This window comes from Phycodurus eques, chromosome 4 (assembly GCF_024500275.1).
Source record: "Phycodurus eques isolate BA_2022a chromosome 4, UOR_Pequ_1.1, whole genome shotgun sequence".
NCBI lineage: Eukaryota > Metazoa > Chordata > Actinopteri > Syngnathiformes > Syngnathidae > Phycodurus > Phycodurus eques.
In genome coordinates, this window is record NC_084528.1 from 17,297,360 (window position 1) to 17,313,737 (window position 16,378).

A 16,378-nucleotide genomic window follows, 5' to 3' on the forward strand; every position below is an offset into this window, starting at 1 on the left:
GGGAAGTCTGGGCTTCCCTGCTTAAGCTGCTGCCCCGTGACCTGACTTTGAATAAGCGGAAGAAAATGGATGGATGGAGGTACATATGAGGATACTTACTATTTATGAGGATGTCTTTGGTGATGTTGCTCCTCCTGTTGGTTTCCTTGTTGAAGGCCAGACAAGAATAAGGTCCACTGTGGTCCTGGTTGAAGTCGACCAGTTCTAATGACGGGCCTGTGACGTTTAGAAACCGGCCCTTGAAAGCCCAGCGAAGCAGGGCCGGAGGACCGGACTGGGCTGAGCACAGCGCGGTCAGGTTGGTTCCGCTCAGAAAAGAAGTGGCGTGCTGCCCATTGACCGTGAGAGCCATGTTGTCCGGGCCGTCTGAGTAGGAAGAGGAGAATGTTAAGGCTGTCTCGATCGTAACCGAATGTTTGGGTTTGAACGCTCACAGTTGACGGTGAAGGTCAATGGGTCGCTGGTGGCGTTGCTGACGGGGTTGAATGCAAAGCACCTGAATGGGCCGCGGTCGTAGCGGCTCATGTTATGTACGGACAGAGTTGAATTTCCGTCGGAGAACACGACCCTTTCGTCGGCCATCACCTCCGAGCTGCCATTGAACCACAGGAAAGAGGGCGAGGATCCCGAGGAGACGGAGCACGTGACCACCGCCGGGGCAGACTCCATCAGGTGACTTTGATTCGCCCCTAGCGTCACATTTGAAACGGGCTCTGGCCACGACAAAAACATACAGTACACTGCTGAAGATTATAATAATGATTGCACAATAAAATAACGTATTGTTCGAACAAGGCGAAGAACCTATCATACGTGAACATTCCAAGTGCACACCGTCTGTAAGGAAGTAAAATGTTAATCACACTAACCTTAACGGGCATACTACTACTACCGGACAACTATTTTAGTACTGTACTACTACTGATACTTGTCTAAGGTCCATGTACTAGTACGTGCTTTGTCCTCACTAGTAAGAGAATTCAGTATGCTGGTAGAATGACTAGGGCACACTAGCAGAATAACTGTGTCTTACAGTAACCTTTTGTCCACTACTGTGTATAATATGGGTGCATAATATAAAATTGTATGGATATTTCATACAACACAATAAAAAAATAACACATGCTTAAAGCCCGGAGATGTTGCCTATTATGATTATTATTATGATGGAGCTATTGCTCCAACTGGAGCGTAACAGGACAAGTCAGGTGGGAGCTGATACAAGCATGTGTGGCGGCAAAAAGTCTCACGTGAGCCAAAAGGTCAACATAAGTCAAAAGACACACAAGCTATTGCTGCATGGAAAAAAAAATATCGTTCTGTGTCCTGGTTGTGAGTACAAATAATGAATCACGTGAAATAATAAAGTCAATATTGTTTCAGGATAGTCTTTTGTCATCACATCAGAAAATTGTAAAGGCTTAGCATGAAAGTCACAATGTGCGGTAGCAGAGCAACTTAAGTGGTCAAAGATACTGTTGACACGTATACTGTATTTCATTCAAAATATCATGAATCAAATACCTGTTGAGAAATTGGCCATTCAGCTTCTCATTACAGAAAAGAAAGTTGTGCAAAAAGAAATAAAACAATGTGCAGTTGGACATGTGCATTCAAATGTTTAGCGATGGTCAAATTAAGTTTTTGAATACAGTATACAGTGGTGACTTAAGATACAAGTTTAATTTGTTGCATGACCACGCTCGTAGCTAAAAACAAAAGGCATCTCAAATCATCTTTCCCCATTGAAATGAATGAAAATGCCATTAATCTGTTCCAGTCTATCATAAAAATGCAAAAGATGAAAAATAGCACTCCATGATATTGTTCTTTATAAAGAAGGCGACCTCGCGCATTATATTACAGAATTATGGATAAACATGGAGACGGTACCATATCCTTAGTAAGCTGCAGTAATTATCTTTGTTTCATTTTTAGTTTGACAGTAAAATTCAACTTGGAGTGTCAATAAACAGCTTGAAGGCCCTTTTTTGAAAAATGGGACAATAGCTGCCAAACGACTGCTTATTTTGATGAGAGTACAGTGCTTGTACTTTAAATTTGAGATCCATAATATGACTTTGTGAAAAGTATCAATCATCTCACCCAGAAGAGTGACAGAGGCATTGGCCATAAGCAGGGGATCGCTGCTCTGCACCACGTACACTCCCGAGTCCTCCAGGGTGAGCGAGATGAGGGTGAGGGCGGCCGTGCGGACGTTCACCGACGCCCTGCCGCTGTGGTTGGGGAAAACCGCTTGCTGGTCCCCAAGCCAGGTGATGATAAGGGAGTCGCCCACCGCCCAGCTTCCCCCCCTCAGATCGGCAGCCGGTGAAAGGGACAGCGTCAGGGTGTCCCCGACCGCGGCGGGGTTGGAGGACGGCCGGACCTGGATGGCGCCAGAAAATAGAATTCCTAGTGGAGGTGAAAAAGAAGGGTTCAGGTAGTGTTAGGGGTTCGATTTTAGGGTTAGGGAGAAGAAGCAGAGTGATAAACCTGAACCACTCCCCAATCATCACATTAGAGTCACCTTGTATTAGAGACAGCAGCACAACAGCTTGTTTTCTCTCCATTTTGAGGTATCAGACAACCTCTTTCCTGCGACCATTATATACGTCTACCCCCCTCTCCTCAAACACCCAAGTTCTTATCTGCAGGAGGCTTCTGTTTTCCATCTTTGTTTGCTATCTTGGGTGAAGTTCTTCACATGACAAATGATGACAAGGGGTATGTTTAGGTGGACTAAGGGAGGCCAGGCACTGGTGTTTAATCAGGGCTTTTAGGCTAAAGCCTTTTTCTGTGCGTATCAAACCGAGACGTAAACTCCTTGTTGGATCGATATATGATGCTTATGTACCAGTATGGTATAATAGTAGAACGATACACTGCGATATAGATATTTTCTCCAGACCCAGAGGTGGGTAGAGTAGCCAAATATTGTACACAAGTAAGAGTACTGTTACTTTAGAATAATATGACTCAAGTCAAAGTAAAAAGTAGTCATCCAGATATTTACTTGCGTAAGCGTAAGAAAGTACTCAATGAAAAAACTACTCAAGTAAAGAGTATTTTGTGAGTAATTTCTTCTTCTTATTATTATTTTTAAATCAGAGCATGAACATAAAATTTAAAAAAACAGTAAGGATAAGAACGGAAGATGAATGAATTAATGAATAATATATGGGAGTCGACACACACCTGCCACCATTTAAAATTTTAACTGCCACAAAAACAAAACATGCACTGGGCCCTACAGAAACATTATTTGCTTTATTCGCTTAAATGACTTCATGAAGAAGCTGTTTGCTCACCAGACTTAGTGATTGTGTGTGTGTGTACCGCGCATGTGCTAATTTTGCCACAGCCAATACCAAAACAACAGCAAAAACATTTTGCAACTTACCGTAAGGTGTTTTCTCAAGTTAGAAGTGGGCTGAAATGGCTAAGTTTGGGAAGTCACAATTTAAGAGCTGCATGACAAAGCTGTTGTTTTTTTTGGTCTGTAAACACACATTTTTCTAAAATGGGTCATTTTGATTGGCTCGCGAAGGCTACGTACGTGGTCATGTGACTGCCTTGTGTCGTCTGATTGGTGAATTGGAGTCAAATGACAGTGTTCACGTTTGTTTGGCAGAACTGGCGCCATATGCGGAATTCGAAGATGTAGTCTAAAAATGGACGCGCACTCGCACGAATGTAGCATGTCGATCAATGTAACGGAGTAAAAGTATCAATCCTTCTTCACATAATACTTAAGTAAAAGTAAAAAGTACAGTGTATTTCAAGTACTCTTGACAAGTACAGTTTATCAAAAATCTTACTTGAGTAAATGTAACGGAGTAAATGTAGAGCGTTACTACACACCTCTGTCCAGACCCCAGATACAAATTTGTCCTAAAATATCATTTTATGACGCTTGCATATCAATACTGTCTCGCAGCATACAAAATATATTGCGATAGCTACATTTACAAAATATAATATTGCGAAAATATAAGCAATAGCACCCATAACATCATCTCTCTATGTATTGCTGTCTTTCGGTATTTTCCTCTGGTGTGTCTTCCTGATACATTTCCTCATTGATAATAGAGCTTTCTTATTCGTCCAATCATGAACGTTTGCTTCATTCACGTCAAATTTCCTTCCAGCTTCTCTGTTGCCCAATGCCTCAGCAACAACAATAGCATTTCTTTTGAATGCTGCTTTTTTTTTTTTTGATGTTACTTTACTGTTGCACAATTATTCTCTCCCAGACGAGACCTGCTGACGACAATACTTTAAGCAATGATTTCAGATCATTCATGGCCGCGGCTGGAGCATGTTCAGTCGTAGTGTACAACTAATCAGAGAGCAGCTATCGACGTGTCGATGTCTTCGACCAATCACAGGACAGCTATTTTGCGCCCCACATAGATATGACGACTAGATACACCAGGGCACAGTAGTAGCCCCGCTAACTGATGTATTTACGTGGCAGCCATGTTGGTCGACGGTCGTAATTGTACGCAACCGTATGCAGCACGGTGTACCGGCATGCTTTTTTCTTTTTCCCGTCCACACACATGGAATGCGCTGATGACTAACCCTCCTCGCTTAGCATCGCCACCGGGACGTAGTTGAAAAGGGCCGTGTCGTATCTAGTCATATCTGTGGCGTCCCCCTTGCTCGCAAAATGGCAGTGTGATGTGTTGCAATCGCGATGTTAGTGAGATGAAATATTTTTACAGATTAGCTGTATTCCTTGTACTTGTTTGTAAAACAAAAATAAGAAAACACGGAAAAATAAGAGCTTATTTAACAGCAACAAAGTACGTCTTATAATCGAGAAATTATGGTAGTTGTTCAGCTGTTTAGTTTTTTTGTTGCTATTGACCTTGAGATCATTAAGATCAATTATTGGTCAAAGTATAAAATATATTTGCAATAAACCACATTGAGTCATACCTTGTATTAAAACCTGTGATGTGGGCTTTCCAGATCTGTAATTATTTTGTCAATGCATCCTAATATGGTGACACGAAGGCCAAGAAACATGTATTATTAAACAGTTCTTATTAAACTCAATTCGCCCTCACATTGACTCATAGTTGAGAGGATCAGAAAGTGGTTATTTCCCGGAAATACATCCCACAATATATCTGTGGCGTATTTACTGAGGACGGCTACACTCTACAGTGTCTCCTGAGTTATGCGTACACTCATTTAGTGAAACCTGGAACAAATCAACAACTAACTATCTGATACTCATTGGCCAAGAATACTGTCTGTGTCTTGGGGAGTTCTTTCTCAATTGAACGCCAGTTCCTGTTGCACCTCTGGCTTTACAAAGTAGGCAAACAGTTTGTCAGAGATTTCCCAACATTACACAGCAAACACCGTATTGCATTGCCTAAACTGAGAAAGGGTATATAACATACCTGTGCTATAAAAAAACAAAAACAAATTTGTACTATTATGACATTTTCAACAGCTTCCAGATTAAGGATAATAATTTTGAATTAATGTACTCTAAATTTATATAAATTAAGCAATTAAGAGATTTTTTTACAACTGACTTTTATTGGAAAAGTTCTTTCCCCAAAAATGGTTGATTTCATCGCAAAATCAGACAATAGCAAAAAAAATATTTTTCTTCCAAAAAGTTCCAAATTTTCACATACTTATAAAATTGCATTAAAATGCTAAGTATTATACTTTGTGAATAAAAGTTAATAACAGATAAGTGTACTAAAACTACAGTCTTCTCAAACAGCACAAACAAATGGGACTCAAATGCATCACAATCAAAGTTTTTTGTTCACAAAAAGCTGGTCAATCGGTTATAAAAAGTATCCTCTATCTACCTGTATGGGCTTCTTACAACATCTGGGCATAATTGAGTTGTTGAACCATAAATACACATTCATAAAATAGATATATAGAATAGTATGTTATTAAATACACTGTTTCATTTGAGCTTACATTTTTCAAAAGTCAAAATATTCATCCACCCAAATATTAAAACTGTCTTTTTGGACACGCCTATACTCAAGTAGTGGAGGAAATCTTTTTATTGTGATAATGTAAAATTAACTTAATCATTGTCTCAGTTTATATAGCCGGAATCTGTACAAGACAAAGGGAGATAATCTATAGGCAAATACAACTGGCACACCGGAGCCCTTTGTCTCTCTCACCTGTTTGCTTTCTGTGATTCACACATCTTCAACTTCCTAAGTGTGTAAAAAATGAGTGAGTGAGGCGAAGGATGTTGGATGAAAATTCCAGATTTACGTCACATTGGCCTCCATTTTGTCATGAGTGACTCATTAACGCGACCTGGTCAAAGGCTGTCATCGAGTCAAACAAAGCGTAGCAAAGCTAAATCCACATTCACTGGCTAACTGGTACTTTTTCATCAGTCATGTTAACCTTTCCCTGAACATAGGCAATAAAATTCTGAAGCAGCATTGAAAGAAAACTCTACTAAATGAGACATATTGTGCTATTTCCCCTCCAAATTAAAACCGTTCCTTGGTATTCTAATAACATGTCTGTGCTTTATTTTTATGTTTTTCAAAAATACCCCAAGAATCAAGAAATATTTTACACACCCTATTTCTTGTCTCTTGATGAACTCAGATGCTTTTCCCGTCTCATGCAAATGAACCAGCAATCCATATGGTGCTGGGTCAATGGCGAGTCCGTCTTACAATACCGTGATGACCAGGGTGTGGCTTCTACTTGTGGAAGCAGAGCCCAAAGTGTGGAAAAAGAACGAGTGCCCACAAAGACAGTACAATAGTTCCTTGTTTATCACAAGGGGTTATGTTCCAGAACACCCTGCGATTGACGGAAATTTGTGAAGTAGCGACCATATATTATTTTTTATCATTTTTATATATTTTAAAGCTTCGTTCATAATACCAATATAACATATGCATGTGAGGTACATGTATTATTTTTGTCCACTTGGGGTTGCCATCGTCACGTTGTACACTACATCTGTGACTCTGAATGTGTGTGGCTTTAAAAGGCGGGGCCTGGCCTGTTGAGTGACTTGGACTTCAGCGAATGAAAGTGTGGAGTTGGCTGGCTGTTAACTGGCTAACTTGTTAGACAGGTTGTATGCAGAGTTACTAAATTGATTTGTGGCCACCCGCAGCTCGTGAATGTGCTTGAATGAAAGTGTTTCTTTTCGTAGCAGTTGCTCAGTAAAGCGATTGAAAGGGCACCAGCGGCCGTCCGTGTCTGTCCTTGACCACCTGTAGAGGGATTACAATTCGTTCTATTTAGTTGGGGTACGCTATAATAACTTAGCTTAGGTTTACTTTACAGTGGATGTGCAGTTGTGTAAGCCATGTTATTATGTAAATGAGACTCACTGTTACATCACAGTGGGGTCCGTACAGAACCTCACACATTTTCAAAAATGGGCAGAAAACGGAAGATTTACTTGGTTTACACTCCAAAGAGCAAACTACAACAAGCACTTAAAAAAAAAAAAATCAACGTTTCATAATATGTGCCCTTTAATTAAATTCTATCACATAATACAATGTCTATGTAGAAAAAATAGTAAACAATGAATATAAAATATACAATGAAGTAACAGTGAGTTTTTAGTAAGTCAACAATAACAGAGCCAGGCTTAAAACCAAAGTGGATAATCCAGTGAGCTGTAAAGATCCGGAGAGTGGAATACCTGCAGAGGAAGAGAAATTATTTTATTTTAGGCTCAATTGAACAATACCCGATCTGATGTAACAATATGATCATAAGATTAATCCAATCAATGGACAGCAGGTGTTACCTTTAACTTCCACCATCTTGGTGGCTTTGGCCGAGCATCCGGCTGCTACGTTTTCTACAACGCAGGTGAGATTTTGGAACGTTCCGGGCACGGCGGGGATCCACGAGAGTTTGTTTCGATGCACGGAAATGTAGCTTCCCAGGGGGAAGCCGCCCTCGAACGGCCACCTCACGGTGCAGTCCACGTCCAAGGTACACGTCATTAAGCAGGTGAACATGCTCAGTCGTCCCGGGAGCACGACATCGGGACCACTGATGCTGACGTTCCACGGAGTATCAACTGTAAAAAAAAATAACAGATAAAAAAAAAGATGTCGTTGTAGGACAACGGTAATGGAAGAATCCAATCCGTGTTTTATTTGCAAAAAGATGAATAATAACATCTCGAGTTGAAAATACAGGGATACCTTGAGTTGCCCCGACTTACAAGTTTTTCAAGATACGAGCTGTCGCTTGGTTGATTAAATTTGTTTTGCTTTGTGTTGCACACCAAAATTGGTGTTATAAGCTTCAGATACACCGAAACACTTTCAGCCGTTTGTTGAATGGGACAAACAGTCAAACACACAAATTATAAATAAAAACACTTGCAAGTAGTTCCACTAGGCCAAAACTCAGGTCCAGAGGCTCACAGAGGCTAACCTCCCATGTTCCTGATGTCACTCACTAGGCCACGCCCCTTTTGAAGGCACACAGTCTAGCACACAGTGTTGTTGTTCCTTATGTTTTATTACCCATGTTTTTATTCAATATAGTACTGTTTTGCTTTTGTGAAAACACTCAACAAAATAAGTTGTGGTGGTTTCTGTGGGCTGGAATGGATTAATGACATTTCAATTTGTTTCAATGGGGAAAATGGATTTGATATGCGAGTAAATTGATTTACGAGCTTGGCCCCAAACAAATTAAACTCGTAAGTCAAGCTACCACTGTATCCCGAAAAGCAAAAGGAACTTCCAAAGTTGATCCTTTGGCTGCCCACAGAGTTGAAGTGTCAAGGATGAAGTCTCGTGAGATTTGCATGTCTCATGTGATTTCAGGTAGTCACACGTCATCTATCTAATTTTTTAAAATACAGTGAACCCCAATTCCTCGCAGGGGATACGTTCCAGACCCACCTGCAGAAGGTGGAAATCCATGCTATAGTGAGACTGTATACATCTGAAAAAAGAAGAAAAAAAAAAATTCTCCTCCCAGACGCTTAAAATGTACTTAAACTTATTAACAATTGTTTTTTTTTTAAACACATTGTAACATATTCAACATACACACACAAGAACTGAAGAATACAAAATACTGCAAGGATAGTAGTGTCTATGGGTTAGATGTGTGCCTTTAAGAGGCAGGGCCTGGAGTCAATCAGTTGGTGTGAGTGTCTGGGCGTCAGCTGTGGATGACAGCAGCTTCTGTGTGAGTCTGCTCATTGGTCCAATAAGGATAGTAAAAAAAAAAAAATATATATATATATATATATATATAAAATAAAATCACTATAGGAGACTCGGCCTCCTGACATGCTTACCATTTAGCAGGTAGCCCAGACTCAAAACGTGTCTATTGCTCAGCATAATCTCACACTGGTAAAATCCGCCATCAGATGGTACCAGCGAGTCAAAACGGAGCGTGGTGTTGTGGCGCAAGTGCATATGGTCGCGCCAGACCACTTTCTGTCCATCTTTGTACCAGTCCACTGGCTCCCTGGATGGGCTGGGAGGCGGGGATCCATCAACGTGACAGACGAGCTCTACGGACTGGTTCAGAGACTGGACAGCACCGAGTGGACTGAGTTTTACTGCCACTGGATCTGGAAATGTAAAATGATGATCAGATATTATATTGTCATACTTAGCAAACAAGTTTTATGGATTGAACAGGAAAAAGTGACATTCATTGAATTATTAAAAATAACATTTACGTTGTTTTCCCACGCAAATGTCTCTGCTCTGTTTAATTTCGAGGCATTTTACCCATTCATTATATTTATTTATAGAGCAGTACTCACAAAGAAAAAAAAAATACAAAAAAATAAATATATATTAAAAGAAATATATGTTGTGCTGGCGGCACAGTGAGCGACTGGTTAGAGCATCTGCCTCACAGTTCTGAGGACCGGGGTTCAATCCCCGGCCCCGCCCGTGTGGAGTTTGCACGTTCTCCCCATGCCTGCGTGGGTTTTCTCCGGGCACTCCGGTTTCCTCCCACATCCCAAAAACATGCGTGGTAGGTTGATTGAAGACTCTAAATTGCCCATAGGTGTGAATGTGAGTGCGAATGGTTGTTTGTTTGTGCCCTGCGATTGGCTGGCAACCAGTTCAGGGTGTACCCCGCCTCCTGCCCGATGATAGCTGGGAAAGGCTCCAGCACGCCCGCGACCCTACTGAGGAGAAGCGGCTCAGAAAATGGATGGATGGATGGATGTAAACTTTTATTAGTTGTTTTAAATGAAAGATTTGGACTGAGGTTCAATTTAATAAAGCCTTGATCTACATATGTTGTGAACAATATTAAAAACTATATGATACGATAAATAAATTAATGTGAATGAAACATGCTTAAATTTGGCTAAAAATTCTGTGATCAACACATTGAGAAAACAATACTTTTTCATTTCATGTTTTCTTTAATTATATTGAATGAGACTCATTTGGAAAAAAAAATGCCTTCATCAACATACAGTATTCTGTGTGTGTAAAACTTTTGATTTTATTCCTGGTTATTTGAAAGATAAATATATGCATTTTGACCAAATTTTCATTTAAAAATAACTTAATCAAAGTACTTATTTAATGACTATATTCTACTATATTTCTCACTGATGGTGTAGTGGTACACTCGCCTGACTTTGGTGCAGGCAGCGTGGCTTCAGTTCCCACCTCAGTGACGGTGTGAATGTGAGTGCGAATGGTTGTCCGTGTCTGTATGTGCCCTGCGACTGACTGGCGACCAGTTCAGGGTGCAGTCCGCCTTTCGCCCGAAGTCAACCGGGATAGGCTCCAGCTTCCCGCGACCCTAACCAGGATAAGCGGTGTTGAAAATTGATGGATACTATATTTCTCTGAATAAATAAATATTGGCTTTAGGTGCTGTTGAAATGTTTTGATGTTTACCTTTGCTTGTTACTACTTTTATCCTTTTTCTTTTAATTATTTAAAAAAAAATACATAAATTGCCAAAATACAGGGATGAAATTCGCATTTTTACATGTTGATGTTTTACAACATTTTAAACAATCAATTAATAAACAAATAATTACTTTTTTTTTTAAATACAGCGGTGCATTGAAATACAAGTTTGTTTGTGTGACCAAGCTCGTAACTCCAAATCACTTGTATCTCAAATTGTTGTTCCCCATTGAAATGAATGGAAATACCGTTAATCTGTCCCACCCCCCACCAAAAAGAAAAACAAAAAAAACAAGCAAACAAAAAAAGTATTAGTAATGTGTTTTGTAATAAAATACATAGCACTCTACAATATTGTACTTTATAAAAACATGTAATAATGTGCCTCGACCACCTGGGGCCAGTGTAATAGAGACATACCGATATACATGGAGACGGTCATCAGTAAGTCGCAGTAATAATAGTCATTCTTGGCAGAGGATAACGAAAATACTGTATGCCTGTGAGTATTATACTATGTTTGTACTACAACGAGTACTGTAGTAGACAGTGCAGTACTGTACTTACTTTCAATTTCCACAATGATCCTCGTGGCGCTGGAGTCTCCTGTATTTTCTTGTACGGTGCACTGCAGCGAAACCAACTGGAGCAGTCCACCCGGCGTCCAGGCGAGCGTGCTCCCGTTGAATGTGCTTCCCAAAAAGGACCAGGAGTACGTGCAGTTTGCGAGGCAGTTGGATGAGCACGTGAACGTGGTGCTCGACCCGGCTGTCACTCGACCATTCCAATCGATTTTCACTTTGAATCCCGATGCCTGTCCACCTGTATGATGGGAGTGAGAGATGGAGAGGCCTTTGTTAGACCCTAAACCAGGGATGGGCACCCTGAAGATTACTTTGTGTCAGTCATTCTAGAAGTGTGTTACGTGTAGATACTGTAGTGGTATGCAAAGAATGACTGAATTCAATGTTAAAACTGTGGTGCATAACGTTACAGTGGATCAAACCTTTTTGTAAATACAGTATAGTACATTTCTTAAAGTTGAACTTTTTACTGCCATGCATTTGCATGTAAACCTTTAGAAATGATGTTTTCAAGCATTTTTTTAGGTACATTTTATTTCTTTTTTTAACCTCAAGTGCAATACATTTTAATGGCGTCATTATTTACAGTAAATGCATTTTATGTTATTTTCCCCATATCCAAGCACAGTGTTTGAATGGGTTACAATAATATAAAATATACTATAATATATGGAATAAAGCAGCTGCCTCGTTGTTGATGAAACCTTAAGCTTACTAGTATGCTAACTGTATTTCAATGTTGGTCATGATGGTGGCACTAAGTATTTATTTAGTTGGTACTTGGTGTAAAAATTTGAGGCCCATTGCTTTAGGAAGGCCTGAGTAATAAATCTCTAATTGTTTTTGTACAAAAATCAGTTCCAATTTTAATACATTGTTTTCCCCTTTGCTCATAGAAAAGCAAGTGACAGTGAAATTATTTAAGCAAGTTTTCTACTGTGTTCCCCCCTACTGGGATTTGCTTCATTTCTCCAAAAAACAAACCAGCAAGTTCCCCCCCCCCCCCCCCCGCAGGCATTAACTTGCATCAGCTTCCTCAAAAATGATCGAAATATTGACAGTATTTGCAAATAATGTGAAATTCCATATTTTAATTTTTTTCAAAGCATGTAACACAATTCTGAGGGGCAACAAGGCAGCGTAGTGGGTTAGTGGTTAGCACGTCTGCCAGTTGCGATTGTTCGGTGTTGGAATCTCGGCCTCGGCCTTGTGTAGGGTTTGCATGTTGTGCTCGTGTGGGTTTTCTTGGGGCACTCCAGCTTCCTCCCACATTTCAAAAACATGCATGTTAGGTTCATTGACAACTCCAAATTGTCTGTTTCTTAGCGGGAATTAAAGTCACTAGACAAAAAAAGTTGCTAGAGCGGTCAGAAAACGTTCTGTTCGCAGCCGTATTGTTTAGGAATAGACTGATTATTGGCTGGGCTGATTACTGGTTGATTATTTTGATGCATATCAGCATCAGCCTTTTTAAAAACAAAACGCCAGCCGATAAGAGATCAATTTAAAACTATGTTTAAACTTCAGAGAACTATTTATTTATTTGAATTTTCTGTTAACATTACAATATAAGAGCTGGTGACCCTGGCAACTCCCTGCATGTTTTATTTTGATTTAAAACAAAGATAAGTGAATGATTAACATTTCAGTTTAATTTTTACATTTTGGAAAACTTTATTTACTGTAGAAAACTTTAGGGTGCTATTTATTTGTTTACATTTTCACTTAATTTCGTAAAAAATGCACTTTTTGTTAGAATTGTAAAACGGGAATGTCTATTGTCTAAGATTTAAAAAGAAAAAAAACCTCTATCATGTTGCAAATCTAAAAAGCTGTTTAATAAACATAAGGCATTTAAACAAAGTTAAGTGTTAGACTTTGTATTATTCCCAATTTTAATGACAATATTTTCCCTTTTACCGCAATTGAATATCGGCTCCAAATGTCATTTATCGTCCTCTTTGACTACGAATAGTTATTATCCGCCCTGAAAAAACACATATCAGTATATCGCTAATGTTGTTAGTGAACAAACTCAAATTAATCGCTAAAATCGATTATAGAGCTGGGCGAGTAATCAATGTTTCTTACTACCTATATATTACGCACATTTTTGATGAAGACGCTCTCTTACCATACAGCGCCAGCAGCAATAAAATGTAGAAGACCATCTTCTCCGAGTGTGGACTGTTGTTGTGTCCTGATGTTCCAAAATAATTTGTCTTTTGTATGCCAAGCAGCCCTATATAGATATGACACATGGCCACACCTTCATTTTGTCATCAAACGTTAGGACACGGTGTAATATGATGCACTGAGTGGAAATTTCCCTGTGGTTAAGCAGTTAGGAAACCAAGGTCACCCGGGATGTTGCAACAGATAGAGGGGCAGTTCAGGTCATCACACACCAGAGGGAGCTATAACTCATAGAAGGGTTAGAAGACGCTCAACAGCCCTTTTTTTTTTTTTTTTTTTTTTAAATTTAATTTTATTTTTTTCTAACAAAGTTATTATATATATATCTATATATATTCACAATTACACTTGGATGACAACTAATTACGTGTGGGTAGATTACACGGCAGCTTAATTTTAAAGTCAATTTAAACAATTACACACATTTTTTTTCTTGGTTTGGTGTTTCATTGGTGTAATGCAAGGGACGTTTCCACTTTGCACTTTGGATTTATTGCTATATTTCCACTGTGCTAAAATAACAGGGAATTCGAATTTCCCCAACAACTGCTTCCCTGTTCTTTGGAGGGCTTTTGTATAGTTTCAACATATTTTGTCTTTATAAAAGTTATCTATTAACATAGCGTACCTGAACGCAATTGTTATCAGTTTGCATGGTAAACAAAGAAATCCCCCTGATTTAGTGTTTGTAAATGCATAAGAAGAAGTCACCGCGATGAACCAATGGCGTCCCTTGAAACAGTCACATGATCTTAACGTCGTGGAAATGTCAGCACCTGCCAGAATTCAACGGTAAAAATGTAGCAAATTAGTTAGTGTAGTGTAGTGATTTTTAACTGGCGGGCCGTTACCTGAAAGTAAGTATTTTCAAAGGTCTTAGGCATTAATGAAGCATTAATGAAGCGATCCATACAACACTGAGCCAACAAAATGCCGAGTATAGGTGCAAATGATTCTGCAAACACATTGTCTTCTTTCTGCAACGAGGCATTTCAACGGTTGAGATTTAATAAAACAAGCCTACTAAAATGTATCACTCTCACTAATTTCACTCGTTATTGTCTTAAAAACAACAACAGCATCCACACTTTCAAAATAGGCCACAATTACACCAGAGAAATTAGTAATACAATGAGGTCATGTCCTTGGCTTCTGCACCTTACGTCACCGGTTTACGTGGGCAGACCAAAATCTGGCTGAAAATCCAATATTTAATCAGAAAACAAGCCTGAAATTTCTACTGAGTCTATTTTTTTCCGCAGACGTCATTTTCAATTCCAGAACTATGGAATAAGTGTTAATTGTCACAGAGAGGTCCTTTAATTGTGTTATGGCGTTTGCATTTTCGTTGTGTGTTAATGTGGTTTTGTTGTGGCGTTTGCAATTGTTGTGACCACCATACATATTCAGGCGGTACTCCATCAGCGAGATGTTACTACGAAAACAGCCATTATGTTTAATATCAGGCTAAAATCACGAATAATAAGACTTTAAATTGCCTGAATCGTTCATAAAAATTACATCAAGGACTAATCTGCCATTTTACATCATTTAATCCACAGTATCTTTTTATTATAAAGTGAACCCTCCCAAATAGTAGTAATTCACCAATAGTAGTTGCCCCCCAAAATATTTAGAATTGCATATATATATAGTTGAAATTAGAGGTGCAGGAACAGTTTGGATCAAATCAGTAACTGAGTCATAACTGATTTTTTGTGCGTCTTCTGCACTGTCAATTTGAAATAATGCCCCCGTTTTTTAAATAAAGGCGTAGAAATCAAACTCTTTTTTTATTCGAATCATCAATTAATTGAGTCATCAACAGATGAATGGATTATTTAAACAATGATTAGTTGCAGCACTAGCTGAAACCTTAAACATACCCCAAATCTTTGCCCCAAATCCCCTTAATATCATTTCCCACCCAGAATCCGCACTGTGTGTCGAGGTGAGCCCGACTATACTGTATCTAGTCGGAGCTTCCTAACCTCATACACCAGCTCGGGCTCCTTGCCTGCCAGGGAGGTGACATTCCACGTTCCGATAAAGCCAGCTGCTGTACCCGGGGATCAGACCGCCTAGGTCCCACCCAGCTCATTTTGTACCCAATCCCCTTGGCCCCTTCCACAGGTGGTGAGCCCATGGGAAGGGGGACCCAGTGCCATGAAAAAGTATTAGCCCCCTTCTCAAATTCTTATATTTTTGCATAGTTTCCCCACTTTAATGTTTAACATCATCAAACAAATATAAATATCAGAAAAAAATATAATGCAAGTGAACTTAAAATGCTGTTTTTAAATGGTGATTTAATTAATTCATTTTTTACTTCTTTATTTATTGAATTTTTTTTAAGCCATTCAGAAATTGAATTGCTCGTGTGTTTTGGATCCTTATCCTGCTGTCGTGTGTAACGAAAATGGTATTCGGAATTGGCATTGCAGTGAAAAGGGCTGGGCTGAGTGTTGCAAAACAGAAAAACGCACACAGTCAAATTGTAGTTGTGTTTTGGGTCATTCTAATTTCAAGGAATCACTATATATCAGGGGTGGGAATTGTTTTTTTTTTTAAAACAGATGTGCAACGTCATAAGAACTAGTCTAAATGTGAGTGTATGTAAAATATGTGAAATAGTTAATTTTAATAATAAAATAATAACACGTTTATTTTACGATTAATGTT

General features: G+C 39.2%; 2 protein-coding genes across 2 annotated transcripts in view; both read right to left on the minus strand.

The window, feature by feature from the left end:
• Positions 1–4,648, minus strand: part of LOC133401929 (carcinoembryonic antigen-related cell adhesion molecule 5-like) — a 5,770-nt gene extending 1,122 nt beyond the window's left edge. The window contains exons 1-4 of the mRNA XM_061675460.1: positions 4,588–4,648; positions 2,107–2,415; positions 435–713; positions 100–366 (exon numbers count right to left, since the gene is read on the minus strand). Coding sequence (XP_061531444.1) covers positions 100–366; positions 435–713; positions 2,107–2,415; positions 4,588–4,648 — 916 coding nt within the window. The remainder of the gene's footprint in view (positions 1–99; positions 367–434; positions 714–2,106; positions 2,416–4,587) is intronic.
• Positions 4,649–7,492: 2,844 nt separating this feature from the next.
• LOC133401378 (carcinoembryonic antigen-related cell adhesion molecule 20-like) lies at positions 7,493–13,742 on the minus strand. Its single transcript, XM_061674326.1, has 5 exons — positions 13,635–13,742; positions 11,484–11,738; positions 9,317–9,598; positions 7,796–8,074; positions 7,493–7,687 (listed from the first exon to the last, which is right to left on the minus strand). The coding sequence occupies exons 1-5, from the start codon at positions 13,669–13,671 to the stop codon at positions 7,605–7,607; spliced, it is 936 nt and encodes a 311-aa protein (XP_061530310.1). The 5' UTR covers positions 13,672–13,742; the 3' UTR covers positions 7,493–7,604.
• Positions 13,743–16,378: the final 2,636 nt, after the last annotated feature.

Excerpts from the sequence above, each read along its gene's own strand:
- LOC133401378 (XM_061674326.1), bottom strand. The coding sequence starts at position 13,671 with ATGGTCTTCTACATTTTATTGCTGCTGGCGCTGTATG. Across the intron at positions 11,739-13,634 it reads ATTGCTGCTGGCGCTGTATG|GTGGACAGGCATCGGGATTC; the intron begins GTAAGAGAGCGT and ends CCCATCATACAG. Across the intron at positions 8,075-9,316 it reads TCTGGGCTACCTGCTAAATG|TTGATACTCCGTGGAACGTC; the intron begins GTAAGCATGTCA and ends TTTTTTTTACAG.